The sequence below is a fragment of the Miniopterus natalensis genome, chromosome 14 (genome assembly GCF_054644295.1).
Source record: "Miniopterus natalensis isolate mMinNat1 chromosome 14, mMinNat1.hap1, whole genome shotgun sequence".
Classification (NCBI taxonomy): domain Eukaryota; kingdom Metazoa; phylum Chordata; class Mammalia; order Chiroptera; family Miniopteridae; genus Miniopterus; species Miniopterus natalensis.
In genome coordinates, this window is record NC_142094.1 from 38,122,230 (window position 1) to 38,143,693 (window position 21,464).

The window sequence follows — 21,464 nt, forward strand, 5'->3', positions numbered from 1 at the left end:
CATGTTCTCTGAGCTTGGGCTTCCACAGATCCATCCCAGGAATCTCCCTTACACTCCTCAAAGCTTCATAAATTGGTTATACTCAAAGTCTTTGGGGTCCATTAAGGCACAACCTTTTTTTTCCCTTTTTTTAAAAATATTTTTAAAAGAAAGCATTTAGTCATCTCAACACGACATTGAGCCAAACCAGATCATTCTTTTCTAATAGCTCTCCTTTTTAGAGGAAGCAACTTGAATGACCATATAGAATGTGCTAGCCAACTGGCCTCATGGCTGCAAGCCACCTGGACTTGTTTTTGTAATAATAGTAACAATAATAATAATAATAGCCCTCATTAAGGTAGCACTTACTGTATGCCAGGCACTGGGCTAAGTACTTTCTATTCATTTCCTCATTTAATTCCTGCAACGACTTTATGATGCAAGTGCTGCTATTATATCTATTATATCCCCATATTACAGTAAAGAAAGCTGATTCAGAGAGGTTAAGTGACTTACTCAAGGTCACATGGCTAATTAACCATAGACACAGAATCCAACCTGGGCCAGTCTGACCCCAAAGCTCTAGGTCTTAACCATAATGATATACTTTCAGGATAAAAAAGTCTTGTATCCAAACCTGGACTGAGAGTTCCTGGAGGGTAGGGCTGTGAAGCATTTGTCAGCCCCAGCCCTGCAGCACCTAGCAATGGGTTAAGAAACCCAGCACCTGTTTCCTTTACTCCATAAAGACTAAGAAATGGCGCAGCACTAATTTACTATAAAGTACAAATTTACTCTTTTCATTTGAATGAACCACAGTGTTATTTATCCTCTAAAGGCCTGGCTGAAAGGATGACACAAAAAGGCCCATTTTGGTTTTTGAAATGGACTACACATAATGAAACTGCCTTTTATCTCCTAATATACTGGGATAAGTAGTTCCTCCCAAAAGTCATGCCCATCTGTAACCTCAAAATGTGACCTGACTTGGAAATAGGGTCTTTGTAGATGTAATCAAGTTAAGATGAGGTTGTACTCGATTAGGATGGGCCTATTCCAGTGACTGGTGTCCTTATAAGAGGTGAGAAATTCACACACACACACACACACAGGGGGGCACACCATGTGAGGACAGAGCCACACAGGAGAACACTATGTGATGACAGAGACAGAGACTGGAGTGATGGCCACGGACTGCCAGCGCCCGCCAGAAGCTAAGAGAGAGGCAAGGAGCAGATTCTCAGAGTCCCAGCCCTGTTGACACCTTGATTTCAGACTCAGAGTCTACAGAAATGTGAGAGAATAAGTTTCTATTATTTAAGCCACCCAGTTTGTGGTACTTTATCACAGCTGCCTTAGGAAATTAATACACAGGGTCCAGCTTGAGGAAAATGTCAGTGTGAGGAAAGGTACCCTGATCCTCCCAATTCAGAGGTTACTCCAGATACCCCACCAGTTGGGGCTGCCTTTTGTGGGCCAGAAAGTCCCAACTGCCCTTCCCAGGCCGATGCAATGGTCAGTGAAGGAGGTGAGAAGGAAATGGGTAGAACGACTCTGTTCAGCTCTTGATGATGTCAAGACCAGCATGTTTCCTCTGTTTTATTGGTCATCTCTGCTGTGGCAGAAAAAGGGAGCCACTGCAGAGCTCTGTGGGACTGAGAGTGGCTGAGGACCCAGCAACAGCCCACAGTGCAGCTGGGCACAGAGTGACTGCAAAACATGTTGCTGATGTGCTGGGACTACACAGCACCACCTGTCCCCAAGGAAAAGGGAGCCAGTTGACCCTGCTGGACACTCACACCTCCTTGGTCAATAAATAGGTCAAATCCTGAAACCTGGGCCACCTGTGGGCTGTGGGTGAGCGGGGCAGTGGCTGGGGTCAGGCAGGATCGGAGCAGGGATGCCACAGCTGCTGCAGATGCTGAGCAGACCATTCAGGCGAGTTCAGAACCAAGAGAAACAAAGAGAAAATAGAACCTGAGAGGCCAGTCCTGGCAAGGAAAAGAACCAGGGTGGCCTCCCAGGAAGAATTTCAAGGCAGTAGGTGAGTGTGTGGCACAAGGGGCCCCTTCCTTCCTGGGGCACAGGCCAAGGCTGAGGAAACTGGGAGGTGTTTGGTGACAGAGACACTTCAGCATCACATCACCCTGGGAAGACGCTAAGAGGAGGTCAAACTCAGCTGTGTGAAAGGCCTGATTGTCTTGTAGACTTCCTTCCACCTTCGACCCAAAGGCCTCCCCCGAGCCCCAGCCCAATCCCATCCAGAGAAGCACCTAATGGCTCCGAATGACTGACAGCTCATGTCAGACAACAAGGAGAGTAAGGTAGGTTATATAAAATTTCAGTTGCTTAAAGGACCAAAGGGCTGGGGGCGGGGGCAGCCGCTGGGAGGAGGTCAAGGCCAAGGGAGAGAAAGAAATAGGCTCCAAAACAAGGGCCCTGACCAGGAGACTGGCGGCTGAGAGCACAGCCTGGTGACTGCACAGTTGGAGGTGAAGAGATACATGAAGAGAGTAGAGTCAGCACCTGGAGCCTCACAACCAGGGGACATTGTATGGTGTGGAAGCTGCAAATCCGCAGCACAGCCTCGCTTGGAACCTTCTGCAGGAGTCTGTATGTACTGGATCGGCTGACTGTGCGGCTGGTCAGTAAGGGGCTGTCTTACCCTTCTGCTCTCCCGTGAAGGGCAGTTTGCAAACAGTTGTAACGTCCAGGTTCAGGGCAGCTCCGCATGCCTCACAGGGCCTGTCTAGGTGGGCGGGGAGCTACAGACAGTGTGCTCATAGGGAAAGCTCTCTTGGCGACTCCTCATGTGTCTTCAGTGGATTCCCCTGGGTAGGCTGGGCCTTCAGGAGCACCATCTTACCTCCCGTGCCTGGCACGCTGGTCCCACTGGCGTCATTTGGATGTGGAGTTGAAGGTGGGTCATAGCCGATCACCAAGTCAATGGTGGCCTGGGCAGAAACAATGCATTGCACACAGAATCAGTGCCGGCTGTTGGAATGCTATACACCCAAAGTAAGCCAATTCAGCAGGAGCTGAAGTTCTAGAGGAGGTGAGCAGGGGGGTGGGGAAGTGAGGAGAGAGAGAGGGGTGACACACTCCATTGTTTACATCTTCCCACGAGTGAGTGCAGGTGGAGTGGGAAAACCTGGGAAAGGAATTACCTGTGACAGGTTGCCAAGCGTCTCATTGCTAAGGGGCAACCTCATAAACTGGGAGCAAGCTGTGACAGGCAAGCGTGAATCTGTAATTAATTAGGCTCCATCCTAGACTGGAGATGGCCTCCAATCGCAGAATCTTAGTCTCAAAGGCTCCTTGTAAGTGATTACCTGATTTGTTTGCTCATTGACTTCTTTAATTGCTAAAATTCACTTTCACACTTCTCTCTAAAAAGAACTTCAAATGACTAATGAAAGATTATATAACAATGTGATTCACAAAATACAATAAAAAGGAATCAAGTCTGATTAAAGAGGAAACAAATATGCATATCATGAAGTTCAAGATAATTGCCTCTTGCATGAAATGTGACCTTACGATGGCCAGAAGCCAAGGCGAGATTAGAGAACTGAAAATGCTGATTCACAGGAAACATAGACATTTTGGAGACTAGATCAGTAAAGCTGACATTCCTAATGGATGCTGAGAAGCCTAACCTGTATTTTTGTCTACAGGGATGGCCACCTTTAGTATAAAATTTTCTCCCTTTGCCCAGGCTCCCAAGCAAAACAAACTGATTGGAAAATGAAGGCGTTAGAGGTTAATGACGTCAGAATGGTAGCTTCATGAAAGCTTATTAGCAATCATATGAAATCTGAGAGCTGCGATACTTGAGTAAATTTTTTTAAGGTCACTTGAGGAAGAGAATTCTGGTCTCATGTCAGACAATATCAATATGGACTTACTTAGAGACGCTGTGATTAGAAAACATACAGATGCTAATGCAATAATAAAGATTGTGCTACTAACATCTTGATATTCCAAGTATTAATAAATTACCTTCCATAGAATGTTTCAAAGAGTGTCTGATACACAGAGCTATGCTCACCACACAAATGTTAACACCCACGTGAACATGCCAGAGCTATACCAAGAGAGGGCCCCACTTGCTTTATAGCATTCTCCCACAGAAAATCAAGCTTATCTAATTTACTTGTTCATGATTGAGAGTATAGGATAAAGCGATATAATTTGCAAATGGGCTAGTTTATCTCAAAATCAGTAGATGTGTGTGTTTAGTGAGCTAATTATTTCACACTCTTTTCTTAATAAACTTTTGCTTAACCATCTCACTTCAAAGCCATTCAACAAGAGGAAAGATGCTCACCCCGGTGTCTTGGCCCCTTTCGTTTAGCAGGGAGATCAGCTTGTAGGGCAGCGACCTGCTCTGGTCTCCAATCAGGTCCTTCAGGGACACAGTGGCTGTGCCAATTAATCTGCAGAGGAAATGAGACAGTCACCTAAGTAAGAGGCATGCTTCCATTTACTCCTCAGACCTCTTAATTTCCTTCCTATCTACCTGTTGTCAATAAAATCACTCATAATGAAAGTTGGGCCATTTGGTTCTCACCCTAGCCTAGCAGGGTATTTTGGGGGTCAACATTATGTACCAGCCCTCACTTCTCCATAACAATATCAAGTCATAAAGAGATGGGTGGGTGAGAGGCAAAGACTGAGAAGAGCACCTCCAGAATCCAAGAAGAGAGAAAAGTGAGACAAGATTCAAGCACACTTCTGTAATGAACATTTAAAAGGACCCGTAAAACTTGCCCACTGTAAAAGCATCCCCCCAAGCAGACGCTGAAGTGTCAGTAGGTAGCTAGTTTCCTGATGGGGCTGCCTCGCTGCCCCATGTACTCGGGAGCAGCGTTCAAAAGTTTCTTCCTGGGCCAAGGGATTACATTCAGCCTTGAGCACCCACCTGCCTCTGAGCGCATGTAACACTGGCACACGGGTGTCTCCGCTCCCTGAGCAAAGATCCCTAAGGGCAGGAATTGTTGCCGGGAGTGTTCACTACTCTAACCCCAGTGCCCAGAACATGGTATGTTTCTTAGTAGATACTAACTGAATGAAGGAAAGAAATAAATCTACATATATTGAGAATAAGACCCAAAATATTTTTTGTAGTTAGAGCACATGATCAAAAAAAACTTATAGAACACAGGGAATTAGTCAACATGAAAATGTAGTCCATACACTATAGTCTATAAATTGAGGGTTATAACGTGCTACATGATTTGAGACTGGGTGAACTGAAAACGTTCCCTTTGTGAAATGTGATAAAATATTGAAGAGCACCCAGCTGTGTGCTCTCAGCATGGACACTGAGAATGGAAAAGAGAAACAGAAGGCATGTTTAAAGGTTATTTACTTACACCTCACCTGCATCTGTGGCAAATTATACTAATACATAACAGATATGATAGAATGGGATGTCACCAGCATTAAAATAGAACACGAAGCACTGAGTCCTCAAAGTGATAGAAGAGAGTCCTGATATTAAAAGCACTGGGTGAAGAAACTGTAGTTGAGTGTGACATATAACTCTGGGCTTTCTAGCAAAATTAATCAGAAAAGTTCATCTTATGGAGAAATACTCATTTTATTTTGAAATGCAGTACATTTTCTTTAAAAATCAGGAAGTGAAAGCTGATGTCAACCCGGGCCCATCAGTTTTGAACTGACATATATCCATATTCTACTTCCCCACTCAGACCTCAGAAATAGGAAGATTGTAGATCTGGGTCCGTCACCCAACCACATACATGCAGTGTGACTCAAGGATATTAATACTATTAATTAATATGATATGGCACAAGATCGGAATGTTCCCATGGCACCCTGTTTCACCAAATTACCCTATGATGTGAACTATTTGCATATGGTTTCTTGGAAGAGTACACCTTCCTGGACAGAAACCCAGACAAGACACTCAACAACCATGACGGAGTCTAGTCTCTTCTAATATCACATGGGGAGTCAGCTAATGTCCATAGAAAAGGAAAGTTCTTTCTCCAGAAGGGTAAGAGTGAACTGTTCTGCCCGTTTAAGTCAATACAGAATTTTGGTCTCTCAGTCAATGCGGAGAATCGATAGAATCGATGGAACTTTACAGAATAATTTTCAGACAAGTACATTTACTCAGTATGTTTGTTAGATTTTACATGAGTATGGTTTCTCCTTGCTTGGATTTTTATTCCCCTGGCATATAGAGGACAAGAGTCTATGCATGACTCCACCCCCACCAGATGAAATAGGTAGATCTCCCACACAAGGTGAGAATCCCTGGCAAAATCTCTTCCACATCTCCCTCAGCACCACCACAAGGTATGAGCCTGAGAATTTTTTCCCCATGTTTTAAAAATAGGACAGTAAGCCAAGGGGTTGTCTAGGTGAGTTTTTAAGAAGAACAAAATGTGAAAACTGCAGCTTTCAAAGTCATCTGACAAGTATTGAGTGTCTAAATGAGGTACTCTCCTTGAAATATGTGGAAACACACTGGATTTTATTTCTCACAGTTCCATGATTCATAACCTGACTTTATGATTTAAATAATGACATTGCACCTTTCAACATGTACTGAACTGCTTTTGCTAACGTCAAGATGACCAGCGATAAATAATTCTTGGGACAAAACACAAAGTACAGCATGCTGGAACAATGCTGAAGTGAAAGAAGACTGGCCTGGGGTTGGACCAGCATTTATCAACCTCAGCACTATTGACATTTTGAACTGGACAATTCTTTGTTTGCGGGGGCTGTCCTAGACCTTATCAGATGTTCAGCAGCACTCCTGGCCTCTCCCTACTAGCATCTCTACACATTGCCAATTGTCCTCTGGTGAGCAAAATCGTCCCAGGTTGAGAACCATTGGGTTAGATGATTCCTGTTGTAGCCTTAATACTGTGCCCCAAGTTTCTTCAAGACCTTGGCTAAGTCACCTAACTCTCTGAGCCCACTTCATTATCTATAAACAAGTGAATTGAAATAAATAATTCCTCAGACCCTTTTCAGCTCTAAAAATCTGCCACTAGGCTTATATATGTGATGTCTTCTACATATATCTATTTAGAAAGCCATCTCATGTTAAATATTTCTTTTCTCTTAAAGTCCTTATTCATTGATTTAGGGGGGGAAATATCCTAGATGTGTCCATAATGGATAATCCAGAATACTAGGCAAAGGTTCTGCCTTCAAAGGTATTAGCCTATAATGTTGCAAGTCAAACTTCAATCCACACAGAGTGTCAGGAGGAAAGGTTGGGCCAATTACAGAAATGTGAAACACAGTGAGTGATAGGTAAGACAATAGGGAGTGGTGGGACTTGTGGCTAGCTGGAGAGAATGGGCTGGCCTAAAACACAAAACCCATCTGCTGGCCTTTTATGGCCCTGAATGATTTTACAAATTCATTCTGACTCAATCACTATCCTGCTGCTTTCCTTTCCTCATGAGAGGGTGTGAGAGGGTGATAACAGATAAACTGACCAGGAATGGAATAAAATAAATGAAGCCAATTATAGAGTCTCACCGCAATTCCTTCTTTCAGAAACCTTTAGTCTCATTTCTTAAAATTCACTTGTCGTCATAAAACTCTGATGCTTTTGGGGGGGGGGGGGTGAGGGATGTAAAAGAAAACCTGAATTTCTTTGTTTCTGAAGTACAGATAGTGTGTTTATACAAAATCTCCAAAATATTTTTAACAGCTAGGTTCAGCTGAAGAAAAATGCAAAGAGTTACAACTTCTAAGAGCTTTCACTCTAAGTTGAAGAAAACAGCCCCTCTGAGGAATCTGAGCAGTGTAGGACCAAAGCACGCCCAGCCCAGCCTGGCCTATTTTCTATGATGTTGCCTGGATACAAAATACTGTGAGTCTGGGAAATGATGACTTGGCCTCCTACATGGGGCATAAGAACAGTTCAGTCGGACCATAAGCCAATTTCCTTTAAAGGAGATGACAGTAAACCAAGAACTCTTTTTCTTTCATATTACTAATGCTGTAAATATGTTAAAATGTGACAGTGATGGGGAGAATTTGCCCTGTATTTTCATGGAAAAATAAGTCTCCCCATGGACTCCACTCACCACTAAACAGATGGACCATGTCTCAAAAGGAAACTTTATAGTGAAAGAATCTCGAGGCCCTTTGGCTCTCCAGCTTTACTTGTGGAATTAATAAAATGCAGATGTATTCTGACACGAACAAAAAGACAGTCCTGCTCCTGTTCCAAGAATGTCCTGACAGTTTCCGGTTGGGTCTCAATGTGACGTAGAACTAGTCCTAAGCAGTGGAAGTAACTACTTGAAAATGAGCTCTTAGGATTGGGGGACAAAAGAGATTAGTTGTAAACTAGTCACCTCAGTCATGCAAGAACTTCTTCAACTGTTTCTTTCTTGTTAAAACAAATAGAGACTGTGCATTTGAAAAAAGAGCGTTAGTCTCGATGCAGATGTTAACAGCCACATGCCACCAGTGAGTAAGGGTGTGCTGGCTGAGTTCTTAATCAGGGGAGCTCACAGATACGGAGCCGGCTGTGCAGCAGGGCACAGCCCACGCGGGATACACTGGAAATGCCCCCGTGGAGGAAAGGAAACTATGCTGGAAGCTGGAAAGGAGTCACATGTTGTACTGTTTCTGCCCCTAGAGACGTCTCGACTTCCCATTCTCTGAGGGGGATTAACAGCCCCCAACTGGGCTGGGGACAAATACTTTCCTGAGCTGCTCCGAGATCCCCAGTAGAAACCTGAAAGGACCATTACCTGCCGGCTCTTTGAAGCACACTGGGCTCTCAGCCAGCTGAGACTTGTCATTTTGGCCAAGCTGGTGCAGGGAAGGGTGGGGGCTGTCGCTTTCCCCACACTTGCCCCTCCCCTGGGCCAGTATCCGGCAAGCTCCTCCCCTGGCTCCAAGGCAGAAAGTGGGAGAGCCAAGCAAAATACCCTCAAAGGGCACTTCCCGCGTCACCCAGCCGCTTCACCAGAGGGAAACCCTCCTGAGTCTCCAACCAGCCCATCTTCACTCTCTGAATTAGCCCATAAATCATTCCTCACAATGTGGTCCCCCAGGCTTCCCTGCAGCAGAATCGCCAGGGTGGTTATAGATTCCCGGGACCCTGAGTCAGAAGTTTTCTTTAGTTAATTCTAATACCCGGGAAGTTTGAGAAACAATGGTCTAAGTGGAGAAGGGAAAGGCGGAGGGGGTGGGTGAAGGGCTGGGGGCTGGAAAGGCAGCTGGCAAAGCGGGATCTTGAGAGGGGGGATGTGTGTACTTTTAAAAGCACACTCAATATGATAATATAGGTTCATAGTTGAAAAATGAGCATAGAAATACCATTATTTAATAGAATAATGGCTCCTTCTCCTAACTATACACCAAGATGGTCGGAGAGCCTTGAGGCTTTTGTCCTGTTCTTCAGAAGGAGGCAGGGGTTTTAGAAAATGTAGAAACGCTGGTCCACACAGTGGTTCCCAAACCTGGCTGTGTACAAAACCCCTTGGGGGTAGGGCCGAGCCCTGTACTTTCAACCAACTCCATTCCCAGGCTTTGGAGTCACCGAACTAGCCTGGAGGCTGTGGCAGTTGGCAGGATTCAGGGCCAGCACAACCCCCTATTGTGCCACCCCTGCTGCTAATGACGTCACTTGAACAAGGGAAGGAGCTAAGTGGAAGCCCAGGCCTCTGCATCAAAGCCTTTCTGGTCAATGAGGCGCCCAGGCCAGATTCAGTTATTTGTGACTGCAAAGGGGAAGAAGGCTAACCAGCCTGGCATGTAGGAGATGCTCAGTAATTATTCCTTGAATAAACGGCTGTAACCTGCTATTTTGCTACTTGCACCTGACCAGTTTTCGTATTCATTCAGTCCGCAAAGATCTGAATCTGTGCTTGCCTGCTTGGGGGGTTTAGCAGAGCTCCGAGGCTCTGTGTCTGTCTGATCCCTCATCCATTAAAATCAAGATAGTAGTTTACATTCATCCATTCATTCATTCACTCATCCATCCATCCATCCATCCATCCATCCATCCATCCATCCATCCATCCATCCGGCACTTGGACCTTATGAAGTAAGGAGGACAGTATGGCACAGTGATTGAGAATTTGGAGCTAGGCAGGGCTGGCTAATTTGTACTCATCCTTGTACTACAGGTTAACTTTTCCAAGCCTCCGTTTCCTCATCTGTAAAATGGGCATAACGAAAGCTCCTACCTAACAGTGTTGTTGTGTGGACAAAAAGGGGGCCACATACTAAACCTGACAAGCCCGCACGGTGGGCCTTACAAACTTGGAGACCAATAGTAACCACAAAAAATGGTCTGAGCATAAAAGTCACATCCTAGGCCTGTAGCTTCCTTGACAAAGGTCAATCTTTACCTAACTCGAGCCCGTCTATTGTGTTTTTTGCATCTAAGATAACATATCTTTGAAATGTCAGGGGTGGCCTTTTCCAGACCCCTCAGGGCACAACCTCTGCGACAGCACTGGACCAGGAATCCCTCGTTGTTACCTTGTTCCCGGCACCATCTCTATGGGCTGTAAGTGTTACGTGTTGACTGTTAACTATCCTGTGCCCATGAATGTAAAAGAAGTGTGTGTCTTTCTATTTTACTTTTTATCCCAGAGATTTCCCGCTTTGCCTTCTCCTGCCTCCTTCATCTACCACCGATGAGTTCCATGTGGCCCTCCTTATGTCTCCTCCTTTGATTCTAATGTGTAAAATAAGCTACAAAACTGCCATTCTCTGGAGCATTTTCTCAATCTGTTGAGATGTTGCTTCCCAGCTATCGTCAGTTTGGCTCCCATAAACTCATAAATATTCTCTTACAGGTTTGGATGTTTCTTACCTCAACAGTTGTAAGGATTAAAAGGATATGTGGTAAGTGCTTAACAATCACTTTTTATTATTATTTCACACCCTGCTCTAGAAAAAGGGATCTAAAAAAAGCCTGTGACTCCAGGTCAGGACTTGCAGGAAAAGCTGCTCTGAACTCACACACAATCAAAATCACAGGAAGGCGGGTTTATCTGCTGAGGTCTGGGTAGAGGGCATGAATGAACAGATAAGAACACGCTGTGGCTGCCCACATCCATTTCTATTCAATAAGTGTGCAAAGTTCTTCCACCTAGTCCTTTCTCTTACATACTTCAAGTAGCTCCTTCTCCACCCTCAATACTATACATACCATGAATCTGTTTGGAAATAATTTTTATTTTCAGGGTTAGACAGAAGTAAACTTCAAGCTGAAGCTGAATCCTAATAAAATCCAATTTAGTGGAACCTGAATGATCTCATAAGATATTTCATTAAAAAACAGATCCCCAAACAAAAACTGTATCCAAACCAGCACACGCACACACACACGCACGCACGCACCCCTCAGCCTGTTGTTTCCTTCTGTTTCCCCTGCTTTCTTTTTCCCCTTCATACTTATCACCCTCTGATGTGTTGTATGTGGATTTAATTACTCTCTGCTCCTCCGCTCAGATGTCAGCCCCACCTGAGCGCCGTGAAAGGCATGGAGGGGGTACCCCCAGTGCCTAGGGCAGTGTCTGACGCACGCTACACATTAGCAAATATTTGCTGAGTGATAAATTAACTGATATATCATTGAAGATAATCCAATGGTCTACAAATGATTTACACGTTATAAAGCTTCTTCTCCTAAGCTCTGGTCTTCCAAGTGCAATTAGGTCATCCTAGCTCTTGTGGTTATGAAATGCCTCTCTCTTGGTCTCTGTGAGTCTTTCTCCAGGGCCGTGGCCCACGTTGACTTAAGAGAGGTTGGCCGATGCCAGCAGGACTGCGCAGCTACTTAACTGGCCAGACCCTGGGCTTTGGCCTCTGCAGCAGCCAGAGACAGGGGCCCAAACCAGCTTCACTCTCTAAAGACCTTTGCTGTTGCATTGAGGACAAGGGGCTACAAAGGACTCACAAGTGAGAACCCGACTCCACAGTGACGCCTGCTCCTGGTTTAGATTCTCACACAGCCCTAGAAGCCACCCCGGTTGGGAAACCCGCCAGCCCCGCAGGGAGAAGGCAAGGCCGCGGGGGCCACCGAACAAACCCACTCCCGCGTCCACGCCGCGGCTCAGAGGCGAGCCTCGGGCCGCCAGGGACCGAAGCAGTAAAAGCTGAGGACAAGCTTTGTGCACGTGCCAGGAACTGGACATTTCTCATAAGCGATACCACTCTGCATCCCCCCAAACTAATTCCATTCTAAACCAGTCTTTCTGGTTTCTCAAATAAGTAAATAAACAAACAAACAAATAAAACCTCTGCCCAGGAGTTAGTATTTTCACAACCCAAACTTGTCCTTTTGCCTTTTTTTAATTCTATGGCCCCCAGGACCACATGTGCATATTTGTGTGTATCCGTGTGATGTTATCCTCTCACTTTCACACCCTGGCCTCAGCCCAAACACACACACACACACACACACATTGGAATAAATCTTGGAAGGTCTGAGCTCTGTGTAAATGGATTTTTAACATAACTAAATTAAATCCATGTGCTTCCACGTGAAGAGCTGGGTGACTTTCAGCAATTTGGTGGACCTCTCTGAGCCACCTCTTTTCTCATCCGTAAGTTAGGGATAAGTCTGTCTCAGAGTCATTATAAAAATGGAGTGCAATTATGTGTGGAATAAATAGCACTAACACAATTCCTGGCACATGGTAAACCCACAATAGATATTATCTATTATGCTGTTCCTCAGGAACTTGAAGTAATTTTTTTCCTCAATTATATAAAATTTGCCCTTACGTCTACCATTTATTGAGGAAGTATTACAGTTCCTTTATAAAGATGAGGAAACTTGCCAAGAGCCACCCAGTCAGTAAGAGCCAGAACCCAAACCAATCACATGATTGTAAGCTGACCACTTGCCCACACCTCCTCTCATGCAGAGGTTGGGTAAATCTCCGAAGCGTATCATTAGGTGTTAGGCATCTCCCTTTTACTCATGTATAGCGAAACAGATGCTTCACTCAGTGATTTATACTCAGATGATGTTTGTCTCGTTGCTCTGCGTTTGTGTGGGAGCGTATGTGACAGTGGTTTGAATGCAGAAGTGCACATATATGGAGGGGAAACTAAGAGTACGAGAAATGCAAACTCTCAGGGAGATAATTATGGTCATTTTGTGTCAGACACTGTAATTTGCATCTCTAGATGTTCAATTTGGATCTTTCTTATATCTTCCATGTCTCTACTTAACATGCCCAAGCATTTTTCTACCTTCTTGAACCATGGAATATAATTATAATACCTGTTTCATTGTCCATGCCTACTAATAATATTATCTATTTATAATATACCTGTGTGCGTTCTTTTCACATTGTTAAAAAAGTAAAATCCTTCTGGGTACTCTATCCAATGCTCATAAATGAGAAGGTTTTTCCCTTCTGGCTGGTGGGAATATTAACAATTCCCAGCCCTGTGTGTGTTTCAAGAACTAGTCTGCCTGCTCCTTCCAGATGGTTCTTTTCCCTGCCTCAGGTAGTTTCCTTACTGACCAGTACTCAGCTAAAAAGTCAAGAGAACCCTCTGCAATCAGAAGCTCTTTCTTCCCCTGTGTGCGTGTGTGTGTGTGTGTGTGTGAGAGAGAGAAAGAGAGAGTGTGTGTGTGTAGCTCTAGACTCCCACCTGCACCTCCCCAACTCTGGAAGACAACCAAAATGGATCTGCTGAGTTTCCTCTCCCTGAACTGCAGCCTGGAAATGCTCTCTAGGCATTAAGTTGGGCACTCAGAGCTATCTCCCCTCTCTCTCAGGGATCATTATCCTGAGCTGCTGATTTCCAGTATCTGAAACGATTGTTACATATATTTTATCTAGTTTTTGGTTGTGTCAGGGAGAAGCTCCACATCTCCCTACAAAAGAGCATGAGATTTGGGATAGGTGTTTGTTTCTCTCATGATCTGACCCATTTGTGTTCTGACTCCTTTCAGCTTCAACCCAAGTTGGAACCAGAAAGCTATTCCAGAGAGCTGAGCTGGACAGAATTCACATAAATGGCCCATTATCAGTGGGCTGATTGTCAGATGCAAGGTGCTTTAGAAACGTTAAATTTTATTCATGTGGTTGTATCATAAATTCACTTGTATATTCATTCATTCATTCAACAAACATTTATTGAGGGCCTACTAGGAGCCAGGCTAAGTGCTGGTGTTAAAGTGTTGAACACCATAGCTGTGGACCTTCTTGTCTAATAGGGAAGGCCAAATGAGTAAATAAACTGATAAGAACATTTCAGATGGTGGTGAATGCTGAGCTAGATGAAGCAGATGTGTGGACCACATGTATCCTTGAGTACCTGTCTAAAACCTAACCCGAATAGCCACACGTCCAGATGGACTCCCTCGCCTTTCCCAGACCCACATGAGCTCCCTAACAAGAAGGGTGGAAGGGAAAAAACAGGGCAGTGAGATGGAGAGCGATGGCAGGGAGGGTGGTCAGAGATGCGAAGGCCGAATAACAAGATTTTATATCTATCTGTTGCTGTTGAGGGAAAGAGCTGTCTATGCGGAGGGAACAGCAAATGCCAAAGCCCTTCTTGGTATCTTTTTTCCCTCCCTGGCATGTGGGCAGCCCCACACATGCACTCACACACACACTCAAACACTTGTAAATATCTTTCATTCCTACATTTCCAGGTTCCTGAAGATGATTCTTTTTTAGGAACTAAAGTAGGGTTCAACAGGGCCAGGGTGCCAAGGGATCAGGGTCCCAGCCTCAGCCCCTCTGAACCTCAAGTCTCATCTCCACATCTCAAGGTCATTGTAAAGATGAGATATACTCTCTGAATTTATCTTGCCCATTGTGGATCATGAACATGAGTAATTTACTGTTCAATAGTATAAAAATGCCTACTTAAAATGCTTACTCCTCCTAGGGTGGAGCTACCAATAGATAGTATTCTTTATTTTTTTCAAAATTAGAAAAATTACTTCCATTTTAGCCAAAAGATAATCAGTCATTCCGCCTACATTTTGGTTCCTGTAAGTGGTCAGAGATTTTCAGTATAGTGTAAAAAGTCAAGAGTACAGGCCTGGATATAAATACTGACTCTGACACATACCTGCTGTGTGACCTTGAGCAGATTACTCAACCTCTTTGAGGAAAAACAGGACCTGACTCATAAGGTGTCTGTGAGGATTAAGTGGGATAATGCATCCAAAGCCTCGGCACAGCCCCTGGCACTCACTAAGCCTTCACTGAGTGATGGCCCTGTTGCCTGCCTGCAAAGGGAACTCCCATTCTTTAGCCGCTGAGAAAACCTTTCCACTCTGACATTTCTGCTGAAAATATCATTTCATGTTCATCATGTGACCAAGAGGCTCCTCTGGCTCTTCTCCCACCGTCACTCAGTCCAGATGGCTGGTTGGATGACTATAAAGTGAGGAAGAACAGTCTGCCCTGAAGGCCCAGCCCCCCCCCCCCCCCCCCATGCCTGAGCAGGGATGCTGCTGACACAATTGCACTGCGCTTGCTTGGATTCGATGGGGCAGTCGCCGTGGGTGTGGCCATGGACGCCAGCCAAACCCAGGCAGCCTGGCACTGTTTGCTTACAGGCCCCAGCGCAGCAGCTGTGAGAGCCCTGGAGCAGCAGACGTGAGAGCCATATTTGCACAGCTGGTCTCCACAGCAACAGGACAGTCAACAGGCAAGACATTCCTTAAATTGGGAGGAGAATCCTCTCCTCTGCCCCCACCCTGTGCTTCCAGGTGAGCAAAATGTTCCAACACTGAGCAGTGAGCAGTCCTCAAAGGCCAAAGCTTTAGTAGAAAGGCCAAGAAGAAAATCTGGGGCCAAAACACACAAAGTGGTATAACATAAAGCAGAATTCACTGATCAGAGAGTAGGCATGCCCTCCTCTCAGGCATATATTTCCATTGGAAAATAACAAGTAAGTAGTCTGGTGTTAGGCACTGGTTTCTTGTAAGCTAGGCTGGTTTGAATTGTGTACCTAAGACTGGGTTGTTAGTCTATAGAAGGCCCAAGTCCAGGACCTGGGTGAATTTACTGAGGTCATTCTGCCCCATGGAGACCTATTTGGGAAATCCCTAGCTGTACCCAGGGGACAACCCTCGGTGCCACCATGGGTACCATCAAAACCCTTGCCCATTGGAAATTGGTAGAGGCAAGGAAACTGGTTTAAATCTGTTGGGTTTAAAAGGCCGTAAGACATTAAAATGGAAGTGGGGCTGGAAGTATAACTTGAATGAGAGATGGGTCACACATAATTGGAAGAAAAAATTATTTTGCTTGTGTGCAATATAGCTGCAGTTCAGATAAACCACCAGATACAGGAAATAACTATATGCAATTAACAAAGAAGTTTCAGGAGTGTAAATAGGTTCAGACTATGCCTCAAATTGGATAGACTAGTGGCTGCTTTGTGTTTGCAGCCTCCTAGGAATACAGAAGTTGGGTAAAAGCACTGTGATTGATTAACCATGTCTGATATTGGCTCAGAAGGGGGGATGACATGGAATTGAAGTGTGATTATATTTGAAGTATTATAAAATGTTATTTAAAATGTGTTCATTCAACAAAATAAATAATAGTAAGATAACACGTAAAATGAGAAAAACAGTTGAAATCAACTTACTTATTTTGTCCAATTGTCTCGAAATCTTTCACAACAATTCCAAGGGAAGATGAAAAGTCCAGTGGTATGCCCCTCAAGTCAAACTCCAAAATCTGTCCACAGAAAGGTTGAGAAAACAAAAAGGCTGTTAGAAAGATTGAGGAATGCAATAAAATGAACCAACACTAAACGCTGGGTCGTTATCTTCGCCAATGTCAAGCTTTCGAATTTTTAGTTAGATGGAAGTGATTAAATTATAAATTAAGTTCTAAACCTGCAGGCTGCTGAGGGTTGTGGGAAAGCCAACCAAACTTAGCCTCCGAGGACCTGGAAGGGACCCCTGGCTTCCCATTTACTAGGCTCTGTGGCTTTGAACAGGTCGCCAACTCCTATCTCATAGTCAGGGAACTGAATGCCTACCACAGTTGTTGCAAGGATAAAATAAAATGTTATGTGAAAATGTTTTCTTCAATGGTTATTTTTAAACTACTTGCTCTTTGTAAACATATTATTATCAAAGAGATGAATAATCTGGAAAACATTTACTAACATGCCCCTCATTTTAAGCCCCACAGTGGTCAGTGCTATAGCCAGGTGAGGCTTTCATCTTAAATGCAACAAATCGCAAATGTAAAAAAAAAAATCAACATAGCACCGCTGATGCCTTTGATTGAATATGTAAAAAATGAATTAAATCAAGCAGTGCCTACTGGTGATTTAATTCTCCTTGTAATGGGTTCAGAATGGATGCAGAATGGTCTCATAGTTCATCTTAGAACACGCCCACTAATCCTAATGGGTTTGGGGCTGGCATTTCATTTGGGGTAAGTTTCAGTTATAAAATTGCAATTAGAAAGTTTACTTGATAAATACTTTTCAATATGAGGGGGAAAACAAAATGGAAACAAAATGGGGTGAGATGGGTGATGCCCTGCTGAGGACATGCCTGCTCTCAGGATCATACACCTCTCTGCCATTGGCCATGTGACAGGCCTTAAATATAAACAAGCATGCCAGGATTACTACAAGCCTGAAGCACTGAAAGCACACATACATGTACTTTTCTTTATTTTATTCTTGGAGCTCTGTGTGAGGCTTTTCAGAAAGGCATTAAGAAGCTTTTTGCCTTTGCATCATTCAATGAGAAGGTATAGTCTTTATTTTATAGAGATATTGGAACTAGTTGGGAGAGGAAGTCTTCACAGCCTCCTGACTTAGTGAAAATATGAAAGACATTTATCACCGCACTTATCCAGGAAGGTGTGACTGGCTTTTGGGAAAAAATAATGGGGCTAGTTCAAAAATTATTCAGTGTAGGAAAATCCTACTCAGTGGAAAGAATTAAAATTTTCACACATCTATAAATATATTAAACATTTAGGGGGGTGTAAATAAATTATATTGTATCCCTTTAGTAAATATAATATTACATAGTCATTAAAAATGCTTTTGAATGAAATTATATGAGTATGTGCTCATAATTGTTAAAAAGATAAGATAGGAAACTGTACTTGCTTTATGAGGCTAATTTGCTAATTTTAAGACATATTTTATTAAGTATAATTACTCCATAAATGTTTATCGATACATCCCAGATGTTAACAGTAGTTGCTTCTGGATAGTAGGGCCAAAGGTAATTTTTTATGCTGATCTCAAGTTTTCAAAATTTCTACATTAAATATATATTATTTTATCAACATAAAAACAATAAATGTCTTGACTCAGCTGGTCGCACAAAGTATCATGTGATATACTTTTGATTAGTCACATGCAGACGTTTTTAATTATGGAGCTTTCCCTCTGAGACAATCTAATACCACCCCTTGCTCTACAGATGTGTCCATATAGGTAACATGACGGGACCAAGGTCACTTAGCAAACTCAAGGTTGCTCCGGGCTAGAACCCAACCCCCGAACTGCGTCCGGGCTCTGCTCCCCACACCTCTATCGTACAGGACATGTCACTGTGTTTCGTCTCCTTGAACTGCTCTGTGGTCTCCTTGGCCACAAAGGGAAATGGAAGGGGTGGGGGTGAAATGCCGTGATTCTCCTTCCAGAGGGAAGAGTTCACCTCAGATCAAAGATGGGACAATCACATATAACTTATCCATTGAAACAAAGTTGAAAAAACAATGAAGTCACCTCATTCCAGAAAGGGTTGAGTTCATTATCAACTTTCTTTGTTTTCTTTTTCTCATCTGCAAATAAAAAAATAAGAAAGATCAATCAATTAGAAACATTTATAGAGTATGTACCATTCATTCATGTGTTCGTTCAAAGAACATTTCCCTGAGGGCCAACGATGAGCCTGCATTTTCCCTTTCATCTGCCTAGGGTAGGGGCTATCTGAATAAAGTTTTCTGAACTGAACAGCATTCTATGGTCTAAAACATTTTGCCCATCCCCAGGTCTAGGGTTGGGGGACTCAAAATCATGGAAATACCGTGATCCCCTGCCTCTCCCTCACCAGTTCCTGCAGACCAAGATTACCCAGGGCCTCTGCATCTCCAGCTTGTTGCAGAAAGAAGCCAACAAAGCTAACCTTTGGCATGCCGGTGTCACCATTTTATAAATGAGGACACTGAGGCTCAAAGGAGTTAAGAAAGGTGTCTGAGCTCACACACGGCAGTGGTGCCCTGCGAGGACCTGGACTCCCTCCCACAGGCCTCGGCACAAGGTGATACACACATCAACACTCTCTAGGACCCACAGAGAGTCAGGGGTTTCCTTTACTCCTGGTTCACCTTTTCTGAAGACACAAGGTCATCTTTCTCTGTGTTGGAGACTCGATAGCACACCTACCTAGGTTGAGTAAATGTTAATCTAGCTGGTGTTTAAGTTTTCTTGGAGCAAAATCCAAAGAGCAAGGGCTTCTATGAGGCCTAAGTCCCCAGATCCTTAGCAAAATAAAAGCTAATGTTTGAGTACAAAATGCTTTGTAAGCATTAGTTCATCTGTTTTCAGAAAACAAAACAGTTTTTCCTCCTGTGCGTCTCTTTTACTATTACACAAAACACAACACTTCTGACACCAGATGTATGAAGGGGGATCCCCCACCAAACAATTTTCTCTGATGCCGGATGGGTGCTCTACAATTAACTCCATTCTGACGCTGTCTACCTGGGATAGCAACAGATCTCACAGGTAAGGGTCTCAGTCTCACAAGATTGCCGCCCTTCTCACTTCAGACACCAAGAGCAGGTCCAAGTTGTCACCTGTGCTTCTGACAGTTTGGCTATGAATGAGGTTCCTGCGATTCCCCCTCCCCCCCGACCGTGGGTTCCATTAATTCGCTAGAGCGTCTCAGAACTCAGGGAAACACTTATGTTACCAATTTATTAACGAATGTGATAAAGGATACACATGAATAGCCAGATGAGATACATAGAGCAAGGTCTGGGTGGGTCCCGACTTTGTCCCCATGGAGTTAGGGCGCGTCACCCTCCCAGTACAAGGATGTGTTCCCCTACCTGGAAGCTCCCCGAACCCTATACCTTTGGGGTTTTATGGAGGCTTCATCTCGTAAGCAGGATCAACCATTAATTCCATTTTCAGCCCCTAGAGGAGTGGGGGCGAGGCTGAAAATTCCAAGCTTCTAATTCTGGCTTGGTTTTTCTGGTGACCAGCCCTCATCCAGGAGCCCACCCAGAGCTGCATGGGAACAAAAGCTGCTCCTAACGCTTTTACCACCTAAGAAACTACAAGGGTTTTAGAAGCTCTATGCCAGGAACAGGGTTTCAGGAGGAGACAAACAGATATTGTCTATTATCTCATGTTATGTATTCTCCTTAAAGACCCTAGGAGAATTTCCTAGGGCTTAATTTCCATGCCCCTTTCACAGCTAAGGAAACTGAGAAGCAGGGTGACGTACTCAAAGTCACCCAGTTAGTAAGTAGAAGGGCCATGTTTTGAACCCAGGCAGTCTCTCGTTGGTGGCCACCCTTTGAACCACTCCTCAGCTTCCTCTCTACTGATGTGTAATGTAGGAGGCGGTGTGTTTTGTTCAGCTGAATGTCACATTGCTAAGGCTCCCAGAGCAGGGCCAGCAGTGGGACTAAGCACCTCATTTTCCCAAGACCTCAGCATAGCAAAGCCATGAATCATCGCCCTCCTTCAGCTAAGCATTAACTTTTCCACTTGAGTGGGCTCCCCATCGCCTCACTGGTTCCTCTTGTTAAACTGCAGCATGACCCTCCTCATGGGCTGGACCTACGCAGATTAGCCCTGACTGCGGCCCTTCTGGGTGGCCCCACAGCCCCTCACTGGGGCAGATTCTGATGCCACCCAGCAGCTGTCCTGATTCCCTCCCCCACACTTCCATGTTGAGCCCACTCACCCCTCCCCTCCCACAGAAACCTCTCAGCCTTCCTCTCTGGCTGCAGCACTAGTGTTCTTGAGAGAAAGGGGATCTGTGCAAAGGATTTTTAAACAGGTGGGGCAGGGCAAAAATGTCTTCTATCCGCAATTACAGCAGCTCCTTCTAAATAACCACAGACAGGTGCCAGGCTGTGCAGTCTGCTGCCTGTCTCTAAATCCTTAGGAGGAGCCCATTCTCACCCCCATTTTACAGGCAAGGAATTGAGAGAAGCTGGTTAACTTGTCTAAGGTCACACAGCTGATAAGGAAACAGAGCCAGAATCTAAACCTGTCTTTTTGGCTCCAAACCCGAGTGTGTGTTTGCTACCACACCTCAGTGTCTCGTTGGAAGCTGCCAGAAACACTGGGTAAAGAAGACGCATAACATGAAACATTCACTCAAGTACTGGTTTTACTGTTTAGTACTCATTAGTGTGATTAATTAATGACTCTGTACTATAAATTCAGTAAAGAATTGTATTTTTTAAAAATCAGTTATATGCTCAGTACAAAAAGTGATGCCTGGCATAAAATAGTTT

The 21,464-nt window shown here is 44.3% G+C and overlaps 1 protein-coding gene across 1 annotated transcript in view; it reads right to left on the minus strand.

Moving 5' to 3' along the window:
• Nucleotides 1-21,464, minus strand: part of MYOF (myoferlin) — a 126,065-nt gene that overhangs the window by 89,544 nt on the left and 15,057 nt on the right. The window contains exons 2-5 of the mRNA XM_087824454.1: nucleotides 18,712-18,767; nucleotides 16,591-16,682; nucleotides 4,313-4,421; nucleotides 2,849-2,936 (exon numbers count right to left, since the gene is read on the minus strand). Coding sequence (XP_087680580.1) covers nucleotides 2,849-2,936; nucleotides 4,313-4,421; nucleotides 16,591-16,682; nucleotides 18,712-18,767 — 345 coding nt within the window. The remainder of the gene's footprint in view (nucleotides 1-2,848; nucleotides 2,937-4,312; nucleotides 4,422-16,590; nucleotides 16,683-18,711; nucleotides 18,768-21,464) is intronic.